Source organism: Galendromus occidentalis, unplaced genomic scaffold (assembly GCF_000255335.2).
Source record: "Galendromus occidentalis unplaced genomic scaffold, Mocc_1.1 scf7180000077128, whole genome shotgun sequence".
NCBI classification, from domain to species: Eukaryota; Metazoa; Arthropoda; class Arachnida; order Mesostigmata; family Phytoseiidae; genus Galendromus; species Galendromus occidentalis.
Window position 1 is genome coordinate 415,245 of NW_003805116.1, and position 16,444 is coordinate 431,688.

Here is a 16,444-nt window from a genome sequence, read left to right on the forward strand (position 1 = left end):
ACTGACTCTCGCCCCAGAAGACTCTCCGTAGATCCCGCTCCGATGGGCCCAACACTGGAACATCGCGCGTGAGAGACTGGAAATATTTCCAAATCGAACCCATTTCTCCTGGTTCCGACAGTTTCTGACGAGCGAAGTGAGAGGTGATTCCAAGTATGGCAGGCTCTCGGGACCGGGATCGGACGGGAAGTACGCAGTGTTCTAAGAAAAGCGGCAATTTGCGTACGAATCCGTGATAGGGTCAATATGGCCGTCTTAAGAGTCGAGTGGTCATGAACGTACTCACGAGCATGAAACAAATGGCGCTCCCTTCAAGAGGTAAGCTTGAAGTGCTGCACTCGCTCGAAACGTATAAATGAGTCCCTTTCGTCAGATTGGACCCCTGCTCCTACTTTTCAGCGAACGCAATAGCGTAGGACGAGAATCAGCGATAATATTTTTCTGCACCGGCAGCGATATTATCGGGGGAGGAGGGCTACAGCGATCGGACAGTAGGGTAAAAAAAGATTCTTTGCGTATGAAATACACTCGCCCATACGAGACCTTTTGGCATTGCTCGAGGGGTCTCCCATGAGCGCCTTTGACGGTAGATCGGATCCGAATGCGCAGCGGAACCACTCTCGAGTCGGAGATCCGAGCCCCTTTCGCGTCATGGAAAACTGGTTCGGCTCGATGGGTTCGGGTTTTCCTGAATTGATGCACTGAGCTATCTTTTTCGGCACAGCGGAGCTCCTTCGATCGGAAAATGTACATAACTGCCTGGGTAAGAATCTCGACGCTCATTTTGCATCATTCTCGAGACGGAAGTCAAACCTGAGAATATCGACGGAATCGTCAATATTATCTCAAACCACAGAATAGCCCGCAAATTCCTTCATGACACGGGAATGCTTATGGTCCAATCGAAGAGTCCCCGACGATGCCATTCGACACCTTGCTCTTTTTTTCGCAGCAGCCGGAGAATGACACAGAGGGTGAACAACTAGCTTCTCGGTGGAATTACCCCCGATGAGAGCTTGAGATAAGGCAGTGAAGAGTTCCATCTATCGCTGGATCTACCAATTTTTTCATCAATTTATTCATGCAACAATCAACATCCTCGGAGCGGATTATTATCGATGCGACGGCACCCTCGAATCTGTTCGCCACCAATCTTCCATATCGCTACCCTCCCGGACAGACCTCGAATTCAAAAAGCGCATGGCCAACGCAACAGTTGCGAAGATAAGACCCTCCTGGGACAAGATAGACTCGTCAAGTTTGCGGCTTTCGCGAAATTCGAAGCCTAATTTCAAGCTAGAGTTTCAGCCGACATCGATGGAGAGGAATATTGCAGCGTATCCCTCTACTGGCGGGGATCGGTCCTCCGCCTCACAAGATATTCGAGCGTGAGATTCAGGAATACAAAGCTCGAAGACACAAGTCATACTATCCGCGGTGAATCCACCGAAGCGGAGACAAGTCCGGGTAGAGCTCGTATATGACCCGTAATTAACCTGCAGACATGAGCCAAGTCTATTCAGGTATGTGCATGGAAGACGACTTGGTCACTCGTGATGTGGGAGGAGATTCTTGCTTGGAGTTTCTGAATCAACGAGTGCGATTGCCAGATCTCTACGAAGAGGCCGAGTAAGGCTTCCGGGATTACTTCCTAGATTATAGACGGCGGTAATTTGCAACCGTTGTGGATTGTGCCGAATTCCGCATACCGGAATGTCAGAGCTTTCGTGGCGTCGCGAAACACGCTGGAAGATGGACCGCTTGCAATTCGAAAAGTTACGTTCGATTCCCAGGCACGAGACATTGAAATCATTCACGATATCGAACCTCATTCGATCGCATCCGATCACCGATTTCATAGGTGTGAATGTACCTAGATCTGTCTATGCCGAGCACGAGGCTTCCGAATGGCGAGGTTTACTGTGGATTCATTGGTGGTGTCAGCGCTTGATCGAGCAAACGAGCAAGACGAGGGAAGAGTGTGGCGACGCGTGCGTTGTCGAACATAATGTCGACTCGAGCTCTGCATCGAACTCATTGCTGCTTACCCAATTCGCTGCTGGATGGCTTGCTGATGAATAAATTGATGCATGGGTGGATGGATCGGCATGGATGGATGGATGAATAAATGGGTGGATGTAGGAATGACTGGTGGTGGCTGGATGACTGCTCGTTACAAAAACTTGCCGAAAGTAGCCTTGCAAGAGGCGTATCTCATTTGATCAGCAGATCGGGTGTCGGTCTGTCTTCAACGCTCGCTCGCCCGCTCGCTTGCTCACTCCTGTTTTCTCTCACACTCTTTGTAGAAGTTGGGAAGTTTGATCCGGCAGCGAGCGGTATCGCATGTTCTTTGGCGACATTTCAAAGCGGTGACAAACCTCGATCCGGAGTGCAGTGCACAAGAGTGGTCGGTGCACCTCGGATCAAAGGAGCAGCAAGCGCCAGAAATCGCAAGGAATAGTGAGATACGATAATCGAAGCCCGCGTTCCAGGCCTTGCCGGATGGTGCGGAAGATTCCAAATCCTCAGCTCCCCCACCTTCCGAGCCGACGTGCGAATCACTTCTTAAATTCTATCCTCGAATGGAAATATTCCACGGAAGGCATTCTGCTCTGAGGTCCCGCGTCGCTTTCTGACGCGAATTAAGCGGAGGCCATCTTTCGGGGAATTAGAACTGAATTTTGTTTTAACCCCCTCACAACAGTAGTGCTCGTCATTCGAAGGCGCTACGAAGTTATCGCAAAGAACTCCTAGCGCTCTGGAGGAGCGATAAAGCCTGAATCTGTCGTTGTTGTCGTCGCGCTCTTCGTTGATCTGCTCCGCAATGATCCGAAACGACCCCCTATAGTCCCTCATATCCCCCTCCTAGCAAAACGACTAATCGTAGTCCTCGCCGCCGCCGCTGCCGCCGCCGCCATCATCATTGTCATCACCACCATCATCACATAGACGGCAGTTGGTAGCTACACATCAAGCTCGCTACTTTAGGAATCGCCAAATCTGCTGCAAACCTCTACGAGCCAAGCAAAGTGTTGGGAACGCAGAGGTTAGCGTTCGTTGTTGCAGTCGTCGTCGCAGTCATCGCCGCTTCGCTCACCATCGTCAAATGAGCATCCGACATCACGAAGGACGGCTCCCATTGGTGCTCTGGGAGAGGCGGCGCTAGCGGAGGACGAGGCGGTCCTTGCTCTCAGTTCCTTGAGCTTTCCTAGCACTGGCTCGTTCTCCCGATCGGTCGGTCGGTCGGTGGCTCGTTCGTTCGTCCGATCACGGCACACTCAGTGACTTCAGATTACTTGTGAGCCAGCTAGCCAGACAGTCAGTCAGTCAGTCATTCATCGCCACTGGCAGCAGAGATAGCGACTGAACACTCTGCGGACCAGTTGACTTGATGGCAGACAGAAGGTAGAATAACCCTACGCTTCTGTCGCTTGAGTGCGCGCAATTCTAGCGAAGAGGATTCGCTGCGAGAATACGTAACGGAGCAGGACAGTGTCTCGCGCCGCAACCGCGGAAACTGTTCGACTTCTTGGATCGACATCGACGATATTCTCGGATATCGATGATCTCGTGCTAAGTTCTCCCGTAGAGATACGGTGCTGCTCTGGTCGCAAGCAAATCTGGCCCCTTCTGTGAAGTATCGGAGAAAAATGTCTTCATCGAGGCTCCTGTTCCAACCGACTGTCGTCTCTGCAATGGAACGTAATAAGCCTCCACCATCACAACCTCAGCAACAAACCACGTCAAGTGAGTTTCCTCCAAAACAGTCATTGATCCGTTGTGACGGAGTCTGCGGACAGAATTTCCACGATGACAGTTCTCGTAATGATGTCAGTGTAGCTCGTTCTCCGAAGATGATCCCCCGGCTCCGCGCGCCCCTCCAGGGGAAGCACTGCCACGATCGCCGCTAAGCGCGTTGCTGCTCATTCCCGAATCCCGAATCGATCGATGTTTCTCCCCAAAATTAAGATCTAAATCGACTCCCGTCAGTTTGTCACGCTCATGTGAAATTCGAGTTTACGTGGGGCAGTTTCGGGACTACGAGCCGCATGGGGAAGGTGCAGAGATTCCGTGGGAGCGTTGATTCTGCGAAAGTTTAGCCATACTCACATAAAGACCCAGTCGTGTGTTCCGTGCGACCCAGGCTTGTGTTTCCTTTGAGGAGGCGCGGGAGCTGTGAATAGTGTTAATATATGATGGTGACAATTAAATATTCCGAACGGAATCAAAGCAACGAATGTAGGTATGCGGAGCGACCCGGTGGGGAGCGGCGGCGGAGCAATTTGACCAAATAGCTGGAGCATTCGCTCAAGCGCCTTGTCAAACGCTTCGTCGACGGATTCAACTTGCGAGCTCGGATTTCGATACATACCCGCTCGCTTGGATGGATGCGGTGGATGACTGCTTCACACTGTCACTGGCTGAGGGGGTGGCTCGGCGGGTGAGTCAAAGCACTGGCATTCGAGTTATTAACTCATATGTTCTCTTGATCCGATCATAATCAAGAAACACTTATTCACACATTGTCTGAGCCCAGGCAGCAATATGCGATCCTTGTCACTCGAAGTATCTCAATCGAGTGTGGTGCTAAACTCATGAGTCGCGTTGGCTTTGCTCTCCCGGGCTAATTGGGGACAGACTCGTCGCGGCAAGATTCCTTCTTCAGGAGCTGGCATTCGTCCTTCGGAAGTTACAGCTGCCGAGGAGTCGCAAGTCGCAAGCAAAGCCAGAGTCATCGGGCGGGGGCGAGCTTCCCCGTCCCCGGAGTCGAAGTCGGACGTTGTTCTGGGCCCGGATGTATCCGAGGCGCGGCGCCTGAACGCCTTCAGGCCATCTCCTAAAAGAGAGACCTGAAATCGTGAAGAATATTGAACTTGGAGGCTGTAGGCTACAGGATGCCTCTCGATGTTCTTCAGACTCTAGACTCCGCGTCGTACCATGACTTTTGTTCCTTCATCCATGTCCTGAACAAGATAGCCACCTCGCGGTCTGGCTGGAATCACAGATTTAAAAATCGAATCAACGTCATATCGGCTCTCCATGATAGTATCGCTGGTCGAACAAGCTCCGTCCCAGATCCGACAGAAATCAAGCTCATTGATTCTGCATTCAAGCTCAATCGAAAGAGCGGAAACCGAGTTGCGACTCTTATGGTCAGTAAGGCTTAGTCACATCAGGCTGCGGTCACGTTCAGAATCACTGCCATGCCACCAGGTCTCTTTCCTCTGCCCTCATCTCACTCCCAGGATTACCCCGATCGACAGCGAGCAGAGTGCGCTGCGTGCGCTCTGGCTCCCGAAACGAAATTTCCCACGAGCCACTCACGTTCGTTACGCTCGAAGCACTCAACTCCGCCCGTCAGTCGCTCGGCCTCAAGCGTCGCATTCAAAGTGATTTACGCTAATGTCAGATAAAATTGGAGCTATTCGTCGAATGATTTTCGTCCAGGCAGAGCTTTTCTCGACCATGTCAAGGGACAAAAAAACATCAACCTTGAGACACAAGAAAGCCCGTCGAGGACTTCCCCTCTCTACGAATTCCTGCTCTTATGGATAATGAAATGATTAATTCATTCGGCACGAGACCGAGCGGCCGTGAGAGGAGTGATTCCCCAATTCTTCCCGATTTGCCGGAATGAACACGACTGGAGGAAAATTCAGTCAACACTGCGGTCTACTCGTTCTTAGTGTCATCGAATCGATCGGCGACATCGTGAATGTATTTATTTACGCGGATGGAGTAGAAAAGCCGTTGGATCTGACGACGTCAAGTACATTAACTCCTTTGATGTGCCGCATATTTATGAAGTCGTGACTCTGACCGCGGTGGGGATCCGTTCCAATCGGGTCGCCGAGATTCTCTGTTTTTCTCTCGTTTCTCGCCGTGTCTCCGTCGAGCTCTCGTTCAGCTCGACTTCTAGCGCGCTCACTCGGCAAACCGTGCAGTACAAATACATATACGTGGGACAGCATCCAATCGGAACCATTCGCGTTTCGTCGACCACGAGATCGTCGACGTTCGAAATACGGTGTCATGACTCATGACCGTACGCGTCGGGGGGAAGAAAACGATCGAGAGAGGGAGGGAGGACACCGAGAACGTTAGGATTTGAGAGTCGTTCCAGCCCCCGCATGCCGTCCGTACTTGGCACGATTGCTACCGGGAGAAGATTCGGTCGGCAATGCCATGCAAAGCGTCCGAGGGCTCGACATAAGATCAACCCTGACAACGAGACGTCGACTTGAGAGCGTTCGCTATCCGTGCGCAGAGCGCCAGATGAAGCGCCGTCGGACCGGAGACACGGAGTTTTTGTTCTTTCAGCGAGAGTCGGCTTGTCGCCAACATGTGGCATCAGCTCTGATCGAGTCACGTTTGCCTACGGTTGACGTTTGTCATATAACGGAATCACGCCTCGCTAGTCTCAATTGTTGCTTGCTTTCTGCAGAAGGCCAATTCGTAACCCTCGTCACACTGATTGGGTGCCACGGTTTCAAATGTACAATTTTCCGAACGTCAAATAGACAGCCAACGAGCAAACAAACAAACGCCAAGGGGTTATGCGGAGTCGATAGACGCTTGTAAGCATTCGTCCCCGCAACACAACAACGGTGTCGGGGGAATGTATTTATTCTGGGCTTCACACAAATTGCATATTAGATCCATCCGGACTTACCGTATGATCTTTCGGGATGGATCCTCTCGACTTCCGCGAAGATGCTAAGCAAGGCCTACATTGGGCCAAAGCTCCGAATTGTGCTAGAAGTGACGATGAAATTACCCTCTCGATGGGAGATGGGGAGCTTCCTCCGCTGTATTTCGAAAGTTCTGCGCGGAAGGACCACATTCGTGAGCTTGTCGGAGCAGCGTTATGCATGTAAAAAATTCCGTGAGTCTCGTACAAGCAAGTTCGGCGTGACAAATAAATATGAAAGATTGAGCGCTGGATATATTGACAAGTTCAAAAACGATATATTTCGCCACATGAGCTTGTGACAGAAATCGAAAATCAAATTCTTCAACATTTCCACGAACAATCCACCAGCCACTCAGAGCCTGACAGCATTTCTCGCATACGTACCACTCAATAGCCGATTGCGAAGCCGCCGGCAGAAGTAGAGATTCTCGATTCACCGAACTCCGTGATTATCATCAACGTACGAATCATCCGCCTCTACATCGGAATCAGAAGCTTACGGATCAGCTCCTGAGAAAATCACGATCAGGTTCATGACTCGATCCTAAGACTTCAATCTGCCTTTCAGGTCGGATACTCTTGGATATCCCGTGCAAGGTCTGCTTCGATCACTCCTCCGGAAAACACTACGGCATCTACGCTTGCGACGGGTACGTGGAAACTGCATGCGCGGAAGTTGTTCAATGAGTCGAGCCGGACTCTTGGCAACTGCGAAAGATCAAGGAGAGAAAGCGAAGAGACTGGGGCTCCTCCTAAATACCCGCTCATACTTGGACGCTCAGAGATGTTGACGCCTCAGAGTCGCTTTGTTCGACGAGGGACTGACTGCTGCGTGATCGATCCTCGCTAGGCAGTTTGAAGAGGTTGAACTTCTGTTGCGATAGCATTCGACTCGCTACAAAACAGGATTTCGCCAAGAACACTTGAAGTTTTTCTCTCGATAATAAGTGTCTGTAAGTGGGCATGCATGCTGAAAGTAGATCGACCGAGCGACACCTAAGCCGGCCATGCCGACAGCCAGCCGTCCGAGTCGGCACCCTGGCTAGAAGAGCGTACTCGCGTCGCGCACGATAGGTACCTACCACCTCACCTCGCACGATCCTGATTGGCGAGGCGCGGGTTAGGAGCAGTCGTTTTCGAAGAACATCAATCTGAAATACCCCTCGTTCGAGTACCCTAGCATAGTCTTTCGAACTGGCTTTGCGCACTCGACAGATCTCGAGCAAAGTGACCTTACCATCATCGTTTCAAGCCTTCAATCCAATTCAGCAATCAACCGTTACTCCGGGTTCCGATTCGTAATTCGTTGGCGAATTCTCTCCGGATGCGTCTCCTCCCGGAGACGTCAGGTTGTACGAAACTCGCCCGTGCGCGAAACTGAAATAAAGTTCTCGGTTAGCGGAAGCAAAGTCAGAGAGACCCATCGACCTGGGTCCGAAACCTCGCGGTCGGAAATCAAGTTCTCACTCAGTTACTGCGGAGCGGCATGCGGACGAACCTTCTCCCTTCGAAGCCTTGGCGGAAACCAAACCGCGCCAGCGTCTCCAGTGACCGTGGCGAGATCGATGTCAGCTGGTTGGAAAGAACAGTCCATTAGCGCCTTGTTGCTTGCCTGCCTGGCTGGCTGACTGCCGAGCTGGCTGGTTGTCTGCCCAGCAAGCTGACGGCTTGCTCTTTATCCACGGCGATCGAGCCTATTCAACTTCTCGCTATAGCTGCTAAGTGCTGTGGCGGGCATACAAAGCTTCCCATTTAGAGACAGACCCCCTCCTCCCCCCCTCCCGCATCTCAATGCGCGGGGTCAGGAGAGGAGCTGGAGGGGAACACGACAGGGACGACGAACGTTGGGGGAAGGAAATGAAAGAGGTCTTTCAATTGAATGCTGGAGTTGTGTTTAATTCATGACAGAGTCTCTCGGTGTCAAAGACGCGCACAGCTCGGAAAGATTTCCTGAGTGGCAGTTCTGCGTCGCTTCCTCGCTCGCTCGCTCGCTCGGTCATTGTTCAGAATGATAAGAAACTTCGACATCGGACTGGAAGAAAAAATCGATTTTCTTTTGTGAAACCCGAGGACGGGCAGCTGAGTTTTCGCCGTCGATTCTCTCGGAGCGGCTTTTACCTGGAAACCTTCGTGCATGCTTCAATAAGCGTAAGGGATCGTCGTGAGGTGGATCGATTCATCCGTCTCCTGACGCCGACTCGACGACTTCTCCTGGTTCGGATCTGAGATCGTCTCCCCAGCTCGGAAGCTCCTCGGGTTAGGGCATCAATTCATTGGAGGAAAAAACGCGCCTATATAGGATCGATGAATAAATTATTCGAGAAACAATCGTCGCGTCGGTCGCCTCTCGGGTCGGACGCATTCTCAAAGCCGGTCAGCGAGCTCGCCAGCCGGCCAAGCGGCCGAGTCTAAATGCCGTTTAGATGAGGCTCTTTCCGGACGCCGCGGCGTCCGGGATCTCGGGATGCATGATAATCGCTCGAAACTGATTCCGTTCAGCCGCTGACAGAGAGAGAGCTCAGAGACGAGAGCTCCATCAGTGGCCAGAGAGCCATCGGCTGGATTGGGGTGCAAGCTCCCCGATGTTGCGACACTCTCCTGGCTGGACGAGCTCCAGCCGCGAGCGTGCTTCAGCGCTACATCTGGGCGACTCGTGCGATCCGACGAATTCGAATCGATTTAGGAGAAAAAGGCCCAGTCTCTTGAAGTCTCCAGCCCGCGGCAACAACTGCTCCAAAACACTATGCTCTAATGATCGGGCAATCCAAATAAGCTACCGGTCGCGACTCGCAACTCTTCCGTCGAGCGTATTTCGGTCGACTCCGTCGGAGCTGTATTGCGCAGGAATTTGTCTCAGATCTCTCCGTACCGAGTTCCGCATAAGCATTTCGTCCGAAGCGATCGCGGTCCATTATGCCTCGCTGCTCGAGGTATCGGAGAGCTTTGTGATCGTTGAGAAGTCCGGCAGGCACATAGTCAGGCGGAGAGTCACTCAATCAGTCTGCGGCACAAAGTCACCCCGTAGGCTCCGGTGTCGACAGAAGGCGCAGAACTTGGGCTGAAGTGCTCCATGAGGAAGTTCTCACTGTCTCCTGGATTTCGTCAAATGCGAAACTCTGAGCACCAGGTGTCGTCATCGACGAAGGGTACAACTTAGAATAACAAAGTCGAGACGCTCCTAGCTACCGCTCCCCAGGTCAGGAGCTACCTATGCTTCTACATTTTACGTGCGTGATTAACCTAGGCCGCTTAATTACAGATGCGCGGGCTTCTTCAAGAGGTCCATCCGACGGAATAGACACTATATCTGCAAAGGCCGCGGAACTCAGGCCAATCAGTGTCCTGTGGATAAAACGCACCGCAACCAATGCAGAGCCTGCAGACTGAGGAAGTGTCTCGAGGCGGGCATGAACCGAGAAGCTGTGCAACACGAGAGGTGAGCGAGCACCGAGATCTCAATCCGTATCCGGAAGACGGGAATCGCGGGATGTGTCGATGAGCTTTCAGGTTGGGACTCCGACTGAAAGAAGCGACCATAATTTTTTTTCGTTTCGCAGGGGTCCGAGGAATTCGACTTTGAGGAGACAGGCGGCCATGTATCTGAAAGAGGTCATGGCCGCAGAGTATATGCCTCCGAACAGGAACGACGGCGCAGTATCGTCATTGCCGCTTTCGCTGCCTATGCAGGAGCATCTTTCACCCGATGTCAAGCAAGCATATCCTACGACGCCCTTCCCTCTCATTATGCAACTGGCGAGAGTGAGTAGCGCCGATCGTTTTGAGGAAATCCTCTCCAGCTATTTCGGTTTGGCAGATTCCTAGAGAATTGTTCGCGCGTCGAATACCGGGGAGAAACCCCAGAGCTGCTGGGGTCGGTTCTGTTATGATCAGAGGAAGTAGTCTTCTGACTGCATTTTTGACTGCGGAGTCTCTACGCTCGGCAGGGCCGAACGAATTCGCAAGGCCGGATCTCGAACAGAATAGAGATTCGTGTCCGATAGACTTTTGAGTGACTTAATGCTTCGAAACATATCCGATGATCCTCCCGATGATACTTAGTCTCTCCATCGGTTCCCATTGCAACGCTATCAGCAGCCAAGCGTGGCCGAGATGCATCTGTTCGATATGCGTTGTGTGAACTTCAGCTTCACTGCTTCGGCGGCTCCGCGGAGGTCTTCGGCATTCAGAGTCACCGCGGAACAGATGGTGTCCTTATCAGTCGGGCACAAGCTACACGCTCCTACCTCCCGGTGGAATGACGTGAAATACTTGTATCTGTTCCCGACTATGAGCTTCCGCTCTGTTAACCTGATACCTCACGAATGAAAAATTATGATTCTCTTCCGAATGCCGATCGTAGAAATTTATCTCGACGGAGAGCTGCGAATCTCTCGGATTCGTGCCGATATTTGTTCAACCATTGAGATTTTCGCCGCAGCGTGAAGTTTGAGGAAATAATTTGTCCGCTTGTCGGCCCAGAAGCGAGTTCGAAAGCTCTTGAGCTCAAGGTGGGCATTATTCTCCTGTTTTTTCATGCTCGCTCTAGTCGGCACTCCGGATGCTTTGTACGAGCTGCATGCTCGCTATTTGACGCTTCAGGGGTGAAGCTCCGGTCGACCAGGGACCTTGTCAGTCGCTCAGCAGCCCGGCCGGTCAGTCGGGTCGGTCGTTAGAAAAACTTTGCACCGGACTCGTCCTCGGCCAGCACTATAGAAGAGTTCCCCTCCTCATGAACGACGGGTGGATGACTCGAGTTCGAAGCTGCCGATCTGAAGGCGTGATGCGACTGACGAACAGCCGTAGACTGCTCGACCGGAAAAAACGCGGGAAAAAATTTCGAGGAACAATCATCATCCAATGAATCTTTCCGAGCATCTTCCAATCGTTTTGAAATGCTACCGAGACTCGAGAGAATCCCGGGAGTTCAGGAAACGAGCGGGTTCCGTCGCAAGTCGCAACAGGAGCGCAGCTGCGAAAGTCTTTGAAGAGTTTCACACTCTGCCGGCGATCATCATCTGACGACCAATCCATCCATCGTTCCGATCGCCGTTCATCCCCCAACAATGAGAGCAAACGAGCATGCCCTCAGCAGCAGCATGAAAACCGCGAACAGAGAGATGTGTTGTTGTGGCGACAGAAAAAGATTATCGAGGGCTTGAAGCGGCATTCAACGGGCTGAAGAAAAGCATTCGTTCTTCGTGAAGTGACTGGGGTTGAACCGTGTTGAGTTGGCCGAGTCGTTCGAGCGGGGGCTATCTCCAATCTGCGATCTGAACTGAGACAGCTTTTGAGTAAACATTGCATACGTACATACACTCATGCTGCATAGGTATACATGAATGCATTCCTGAAGGTGGTATGCTGAATTCTTCTTCATCCGCCTAATTGTTCCCCCTCGTAAATTCTTCTCTTCTTTCTTTTGTCTCGAAATCAGCTGCCTGCGCCGATCTCGCTGCCTGTTATGACGCCCCCACCCGTGACTCTGTCCAGACCTCCGGTCCTGACGGGTCAAGCCCTCTGTGAACTTGCCGCTCACATTTTATTCCTGAACGTCAGCTACCTCAAGACGCTCACTCAGCTGAGCTCACTGCCACTTTCTGATCAGGTAATTACCCTCAGATATACTCATGTCTTGACCGTTGGTGAATGTCTCGTGAACGAGTTTCTATTTATGAAACCGCCGGTCTGTCCTGACTGGTGACATTAACAAGGGAACATACGGGAAGCTTGTCGCGAACGTCGAAGATATGATATATCATTGTCATATCGCTTGTGATTCGACATAGCTCAGCGCTCATTATTGAGGTTACGTTCTTCAAGCTGTTCCTTCTGGAGTCGTCGTGGAGCGAACTCTTCTTAATCACCGCCACTCAGATGGGGCTATGCCTCCGGAGCGCGATGATGCTACTCCCGGACACAACAAAAGACAAATGGACGCCTCAAGAAATCAACGAAATGATTTCTGTACAAACGCAATTGCGGCAACAGGCTCTCGATGACACGGAGTGCCTCCTGCTGAAGACCGTGACCCTCTTCAGTCCGCCGAGCAGTGAGTATCAATTCCCTCATATCGATTTATTCGAAACCACGAATTGATAGATAGGTGGGAGAATTCGCTCTCGAGGGACACTTCCTCCTTAAAACGAGATTCCCAACGCGAAGCGAAAGAAACTCGATCGGTACGAACCGTCCTTCGAATGTCATGAAAGCCGACCGCTGATACATCCGGGAAACTTTCAGCAAGTGTACCAACACCAAGTTCGTCTCCGCCTTCAGCTCTTCGCGCCTCCCCGCTCAGCGTTTCGACGCGGAGACTTCACGAGGTGCAAGCCGTGCAGCGCCATCTAGAGGATGTCAAACGAACCTTGCAATCCCACGATATTCGTACTTATCCAAATCAAATTCGGAGGGCGGACTCTGCTCTCGATATGGTCCCGCTGCTTAGAACCGTCTCTCGAGAGTTCATTCAGGACCTTTTCTTCCGGAAAACGATCGGAGACGCCGCCATCGAGAGACTCCTCTGTGACATGTACAAGGGAAGTTTCTGAAATGATCCGGCAGCCCGTCGAGGGGTTTACATCGGCTAAGTCGCCGACGATTCCGTTGGATCGTTCAAGCAGGACGATGCGTAATGAGCTTCACGACAAAAGCTCTTGAGCCATTCCGACCGCGAAGCAATAGAGGTGAGATTCTGCGAGAGGTTCACAAAATCTATTCCCATGGAGGGCATGTAGCCGGGAAGCTCATTGTGTATCCTTCTTTTCAGAAGAGGGGAGGTTCGGGCAGTTGGCTGACGGTTCGGAATTTCATCTCAGTCACAGGGCAACAGACATCCCTGCGGTGCCAAAGAGAAGAGTTTTGATCGTGTATAGAAGTATACTTTGAAACAGTGGAAGCTCTGGAAAATCTCATAAAAAAGTCTTAGACCACGCTCAGCGTTTTCAGAGCTGTATTTAGAAACTATAATCTCAGTGCCAATAATAGTTAGCTGCGAATCGCCATGGGTATATTAAGAAAACGAACATTCTATAGTGATAATTATGTAAACTTCTATGTACATAGAAGCTCGAAGTCGAAGGTGGAACGAACTGGAATTTCAAAAACTCTACGCCTTGTCAACGTTAATAAAAGACTCTGATGATGGGTAGTTGTGATTGGACCAGAGGCTGTTCGTTCCAAGCATGTTTGCAGTAATAGAAGAAAATGTCTCCCGCGAAGGGGACTCTCCGAAGGATATGCGTGCCGCGAACCGCATGCTCACTCACTGCGAATACAGGATTGGACAGGGTCAGCATTTCAGCATTGGCGAATATCTTCGAGTCGCTCGCCCTTTCGGTTGACGCAAGACTGGAGGCGTGAATGGTTCGCGGCGGAAGATCGCCGATATCGCGGGGCGTTGCGGTAAGGAAGCCCGGGTTTCGCGGGAAACAACGAAATATCCTCGAAATCGCCGAAAAAACTCTAAATCCCAGCGGTTTCAAGTTGCGGCATGTGTGATCTTCGGAAGCAAATGTGCTCCGCAAGATCGTGCCTCGTGGCGGATACCGATCCGGCTGTATTCTTGAGCTCGTGGCAAAGCTCAAGCATCACCAGGGTCTCACCAAGCCCTATGGAGGCTGGGGTCGCGGCAGATTCTTATCAGGATGGAGTTCCCGGTGAGCTGTTTGCAGGAAATCTCGTCTCCGCGGATTTCGCGGTTGTAGGGGCGAACCAAGGAGGAACTCCCTCATTCGAATTAGGGGGAATCGACTCCAGCTCGCGTCCTAAGGAATCTCGTTGCTTGATTGCCTCGACAGTGTGCACTCGAGATATATGAAGATCATTCGTTGAAGAAACGCGAGGATGCATGGTGTACTGTGGACTTGTCAGGTTTTTCGCATCGAGGCAGGCTTCGAGGCCCTGTTTGAAACCAGCCTGTTCAAGGCCAATAGAGACGGACAAGGATCAGATATCTTTATTTCATTGTTCCCTTTAAACTATCAGAGCGAAGAAGAAGAAGAAGTACCTCGCCCCCCCCTCCCGCGATAATCATTCTCCTGGCCTGGATCACCTCCATGACGCTGAGATGACGCTCAAATGAGATGACGTACTTCGATATGTCGGGCAACGCTGGAGTGTCGCTGCCCGTCTATCGGTCGAACTCGTGGGGCAAATTATTCGGGTGGATTGACGTCGCTCGAGGGGCGTCTCCGCTGCCAGTGGAATGCGCCCGCGCGGGGCATCGTGATCCAGTCAGCCCTCCCTCCGTCCATTACAAGGAGCGATGGGGGGACAGAACATTTTGCATAATAGAAGTTTGGTGAGCTCGATCACTGGCGCTATTCTCTCATTCGCGTATTTCGACGTCATTCCCGAGTTGGGTTCGATGCTTCCCTCAAAACCTCCCCCAAAACCCAGTAGGCATAAATATTCTCATTCCGGAAAAAAGTCCCGTATTGCTCTGCAAAGATAACTTGAAGTTTGAATAAATAAATAAATAAAGCTCTTTTTAATAAATAAGTCTCGGACAAGCCTCGGCGGAAACACCAATACACCGGTGCTCCCGACAGAACTGTCTCTCATTGGAAATGAGTCCCAGCTGGTTTTTACTCTATTATGATCTCCTCCCTGACTCCACGCGTTTTATGTGGATGTGATGCCGTGTGAATCGCTGGCTATGGCAGGGCTGCAGCTATTGATACTCGTGCATGCGGAAGTGGAATTATTCTGCTTCCCATTATAACCTAATGCCCATTCCTCAACTCGCTCACAAACCTTTTCGGATCGTATGTCTCTCGATTAGATCCAAGACGGGTGGGATCATCGCAAGATTATAGGATCCACGATTCAGGTGCGAGATCTCATGCGGTGATCTAATGGCATGCAGTGGGGAGGCTCGCTCCGTCGCGGGCATCAAGGTTCTATGGCATCGAAACGCCTTGTATGAATGCCAGGAAGCCCCTCGCGAAGAAAAGCTCTGACTTATTGAGTACGCTGCATTGAGAAAATTTCCGGATAAAGATTGAGAAACGAAAGGTATGAGAAAAGTGTTGAAAGTAAATCCGGAGGGTATATCGAACTGAGGTTAAGGCCTTGAGATCGACAACGTCCGCTCCGGAGGCGTGATACGCCACAGCTGTGATTTCAATCATCTTCATATGTATGATCCTTTGATCAGATGCTCATAGGTTCGATTATGGAAGCATCACACATGACTATGATAGGACACTTCTGCTACTCTCTTAGCGAATGGCCCTCTCTGGCGTGAAACGACGTGCCCTAGAAGGAAGAGCTCAGTCCCCGAGTCCGATCTTCTTGATCGCGTATGCTTTCTATGGGACCTTGAACGAGTCTACGATAAGCGAGGATTCTAGAAAGAGGGTCTCCGAAAACTCGATTCCGCATTGCCCGCGTGACGGATATCGCGGCTAGCCCGCGTTGAGCCTGCTCGTGTCTGGGACTAAATTGCTGTGTCGGCCAAGAACTCTGGAATCAAGATCCGGTCCGATCTTGCGATGGCGAGAACTGAAACACCACCCTTTGGAGCCAGCACGGGCTCGCTGATTCTGGGGGAAGAACCCTGATTCCAATTCAGAGAATTCTGTCTCAAAGGGATTCGGAGCTCAATATCCGAAGTTCGATTTTTTGAATTGCAGCGCTCCTAGGCTCTCCTTCTCTCCCTCGGCATCGCTGAGCAGCATGTAAACAAAGGCAACTTTGCCTGCCTTGCCGAGGCATCCTGTACCACAGTTTTTGATAATTTTATTCATC

General features: G+C 51.3%; 1 protein-coding gene across 1 annotated transcript; it reads left to right on the forward strand.

Moving 5' to 3' along the window:
- Window positions 1-6,689: 6,689 nt before the first annotated feature.
- LOC100901392 (nuclear receptor subfamily 2 group E member 1-like) lies at window positions 6,690-13,242 on the forward strand. The gene is made up of 7 exons (XM_018638677.1): window positions 6,690-6,846; window positions 7,263-7,344; window positions 9,954-10,130; window positions 10,252-10,453; window positions 12,129-12,299; window positions 12,515-12,743; window positions 12,971-13,242. Exons 1-7 carry the CDS (start codon window positions 6,690-6,692, stop codon window positions 13,240-13,242), a joined length of 1,290 nt encoding a protein of 429 aa, XP_018494193.1.
- Window positions 13,243-16,444: the final 3,202 nt, after the last annotated feature.

Bases quoted from the DNA above. Each gene is read 5' to 3' on its own strand.
- LOC100901392 (XM_018638677.1), top strand. From the start codon at position 6,690: ATGGATCCTCTCGACTTCCGCGAAGATGCTAAGCAAGGCCTACATTGG. The intron at 12,300-12,514 runs GTAATTACCCTC...ACGTTCTTCAAG, and splicing joins CACTGCCACTTTCTGATCAG to CTGTTCCTTCTGGAGTCGTC. The intron at 12,744-12,970 runs GTGAGTATCAAT...CTCCGCCTTCAG, and splicing joins CCTCTTCAGTCCGCCGAGCA to CTCTTCGCGCCTCCCCGCTC.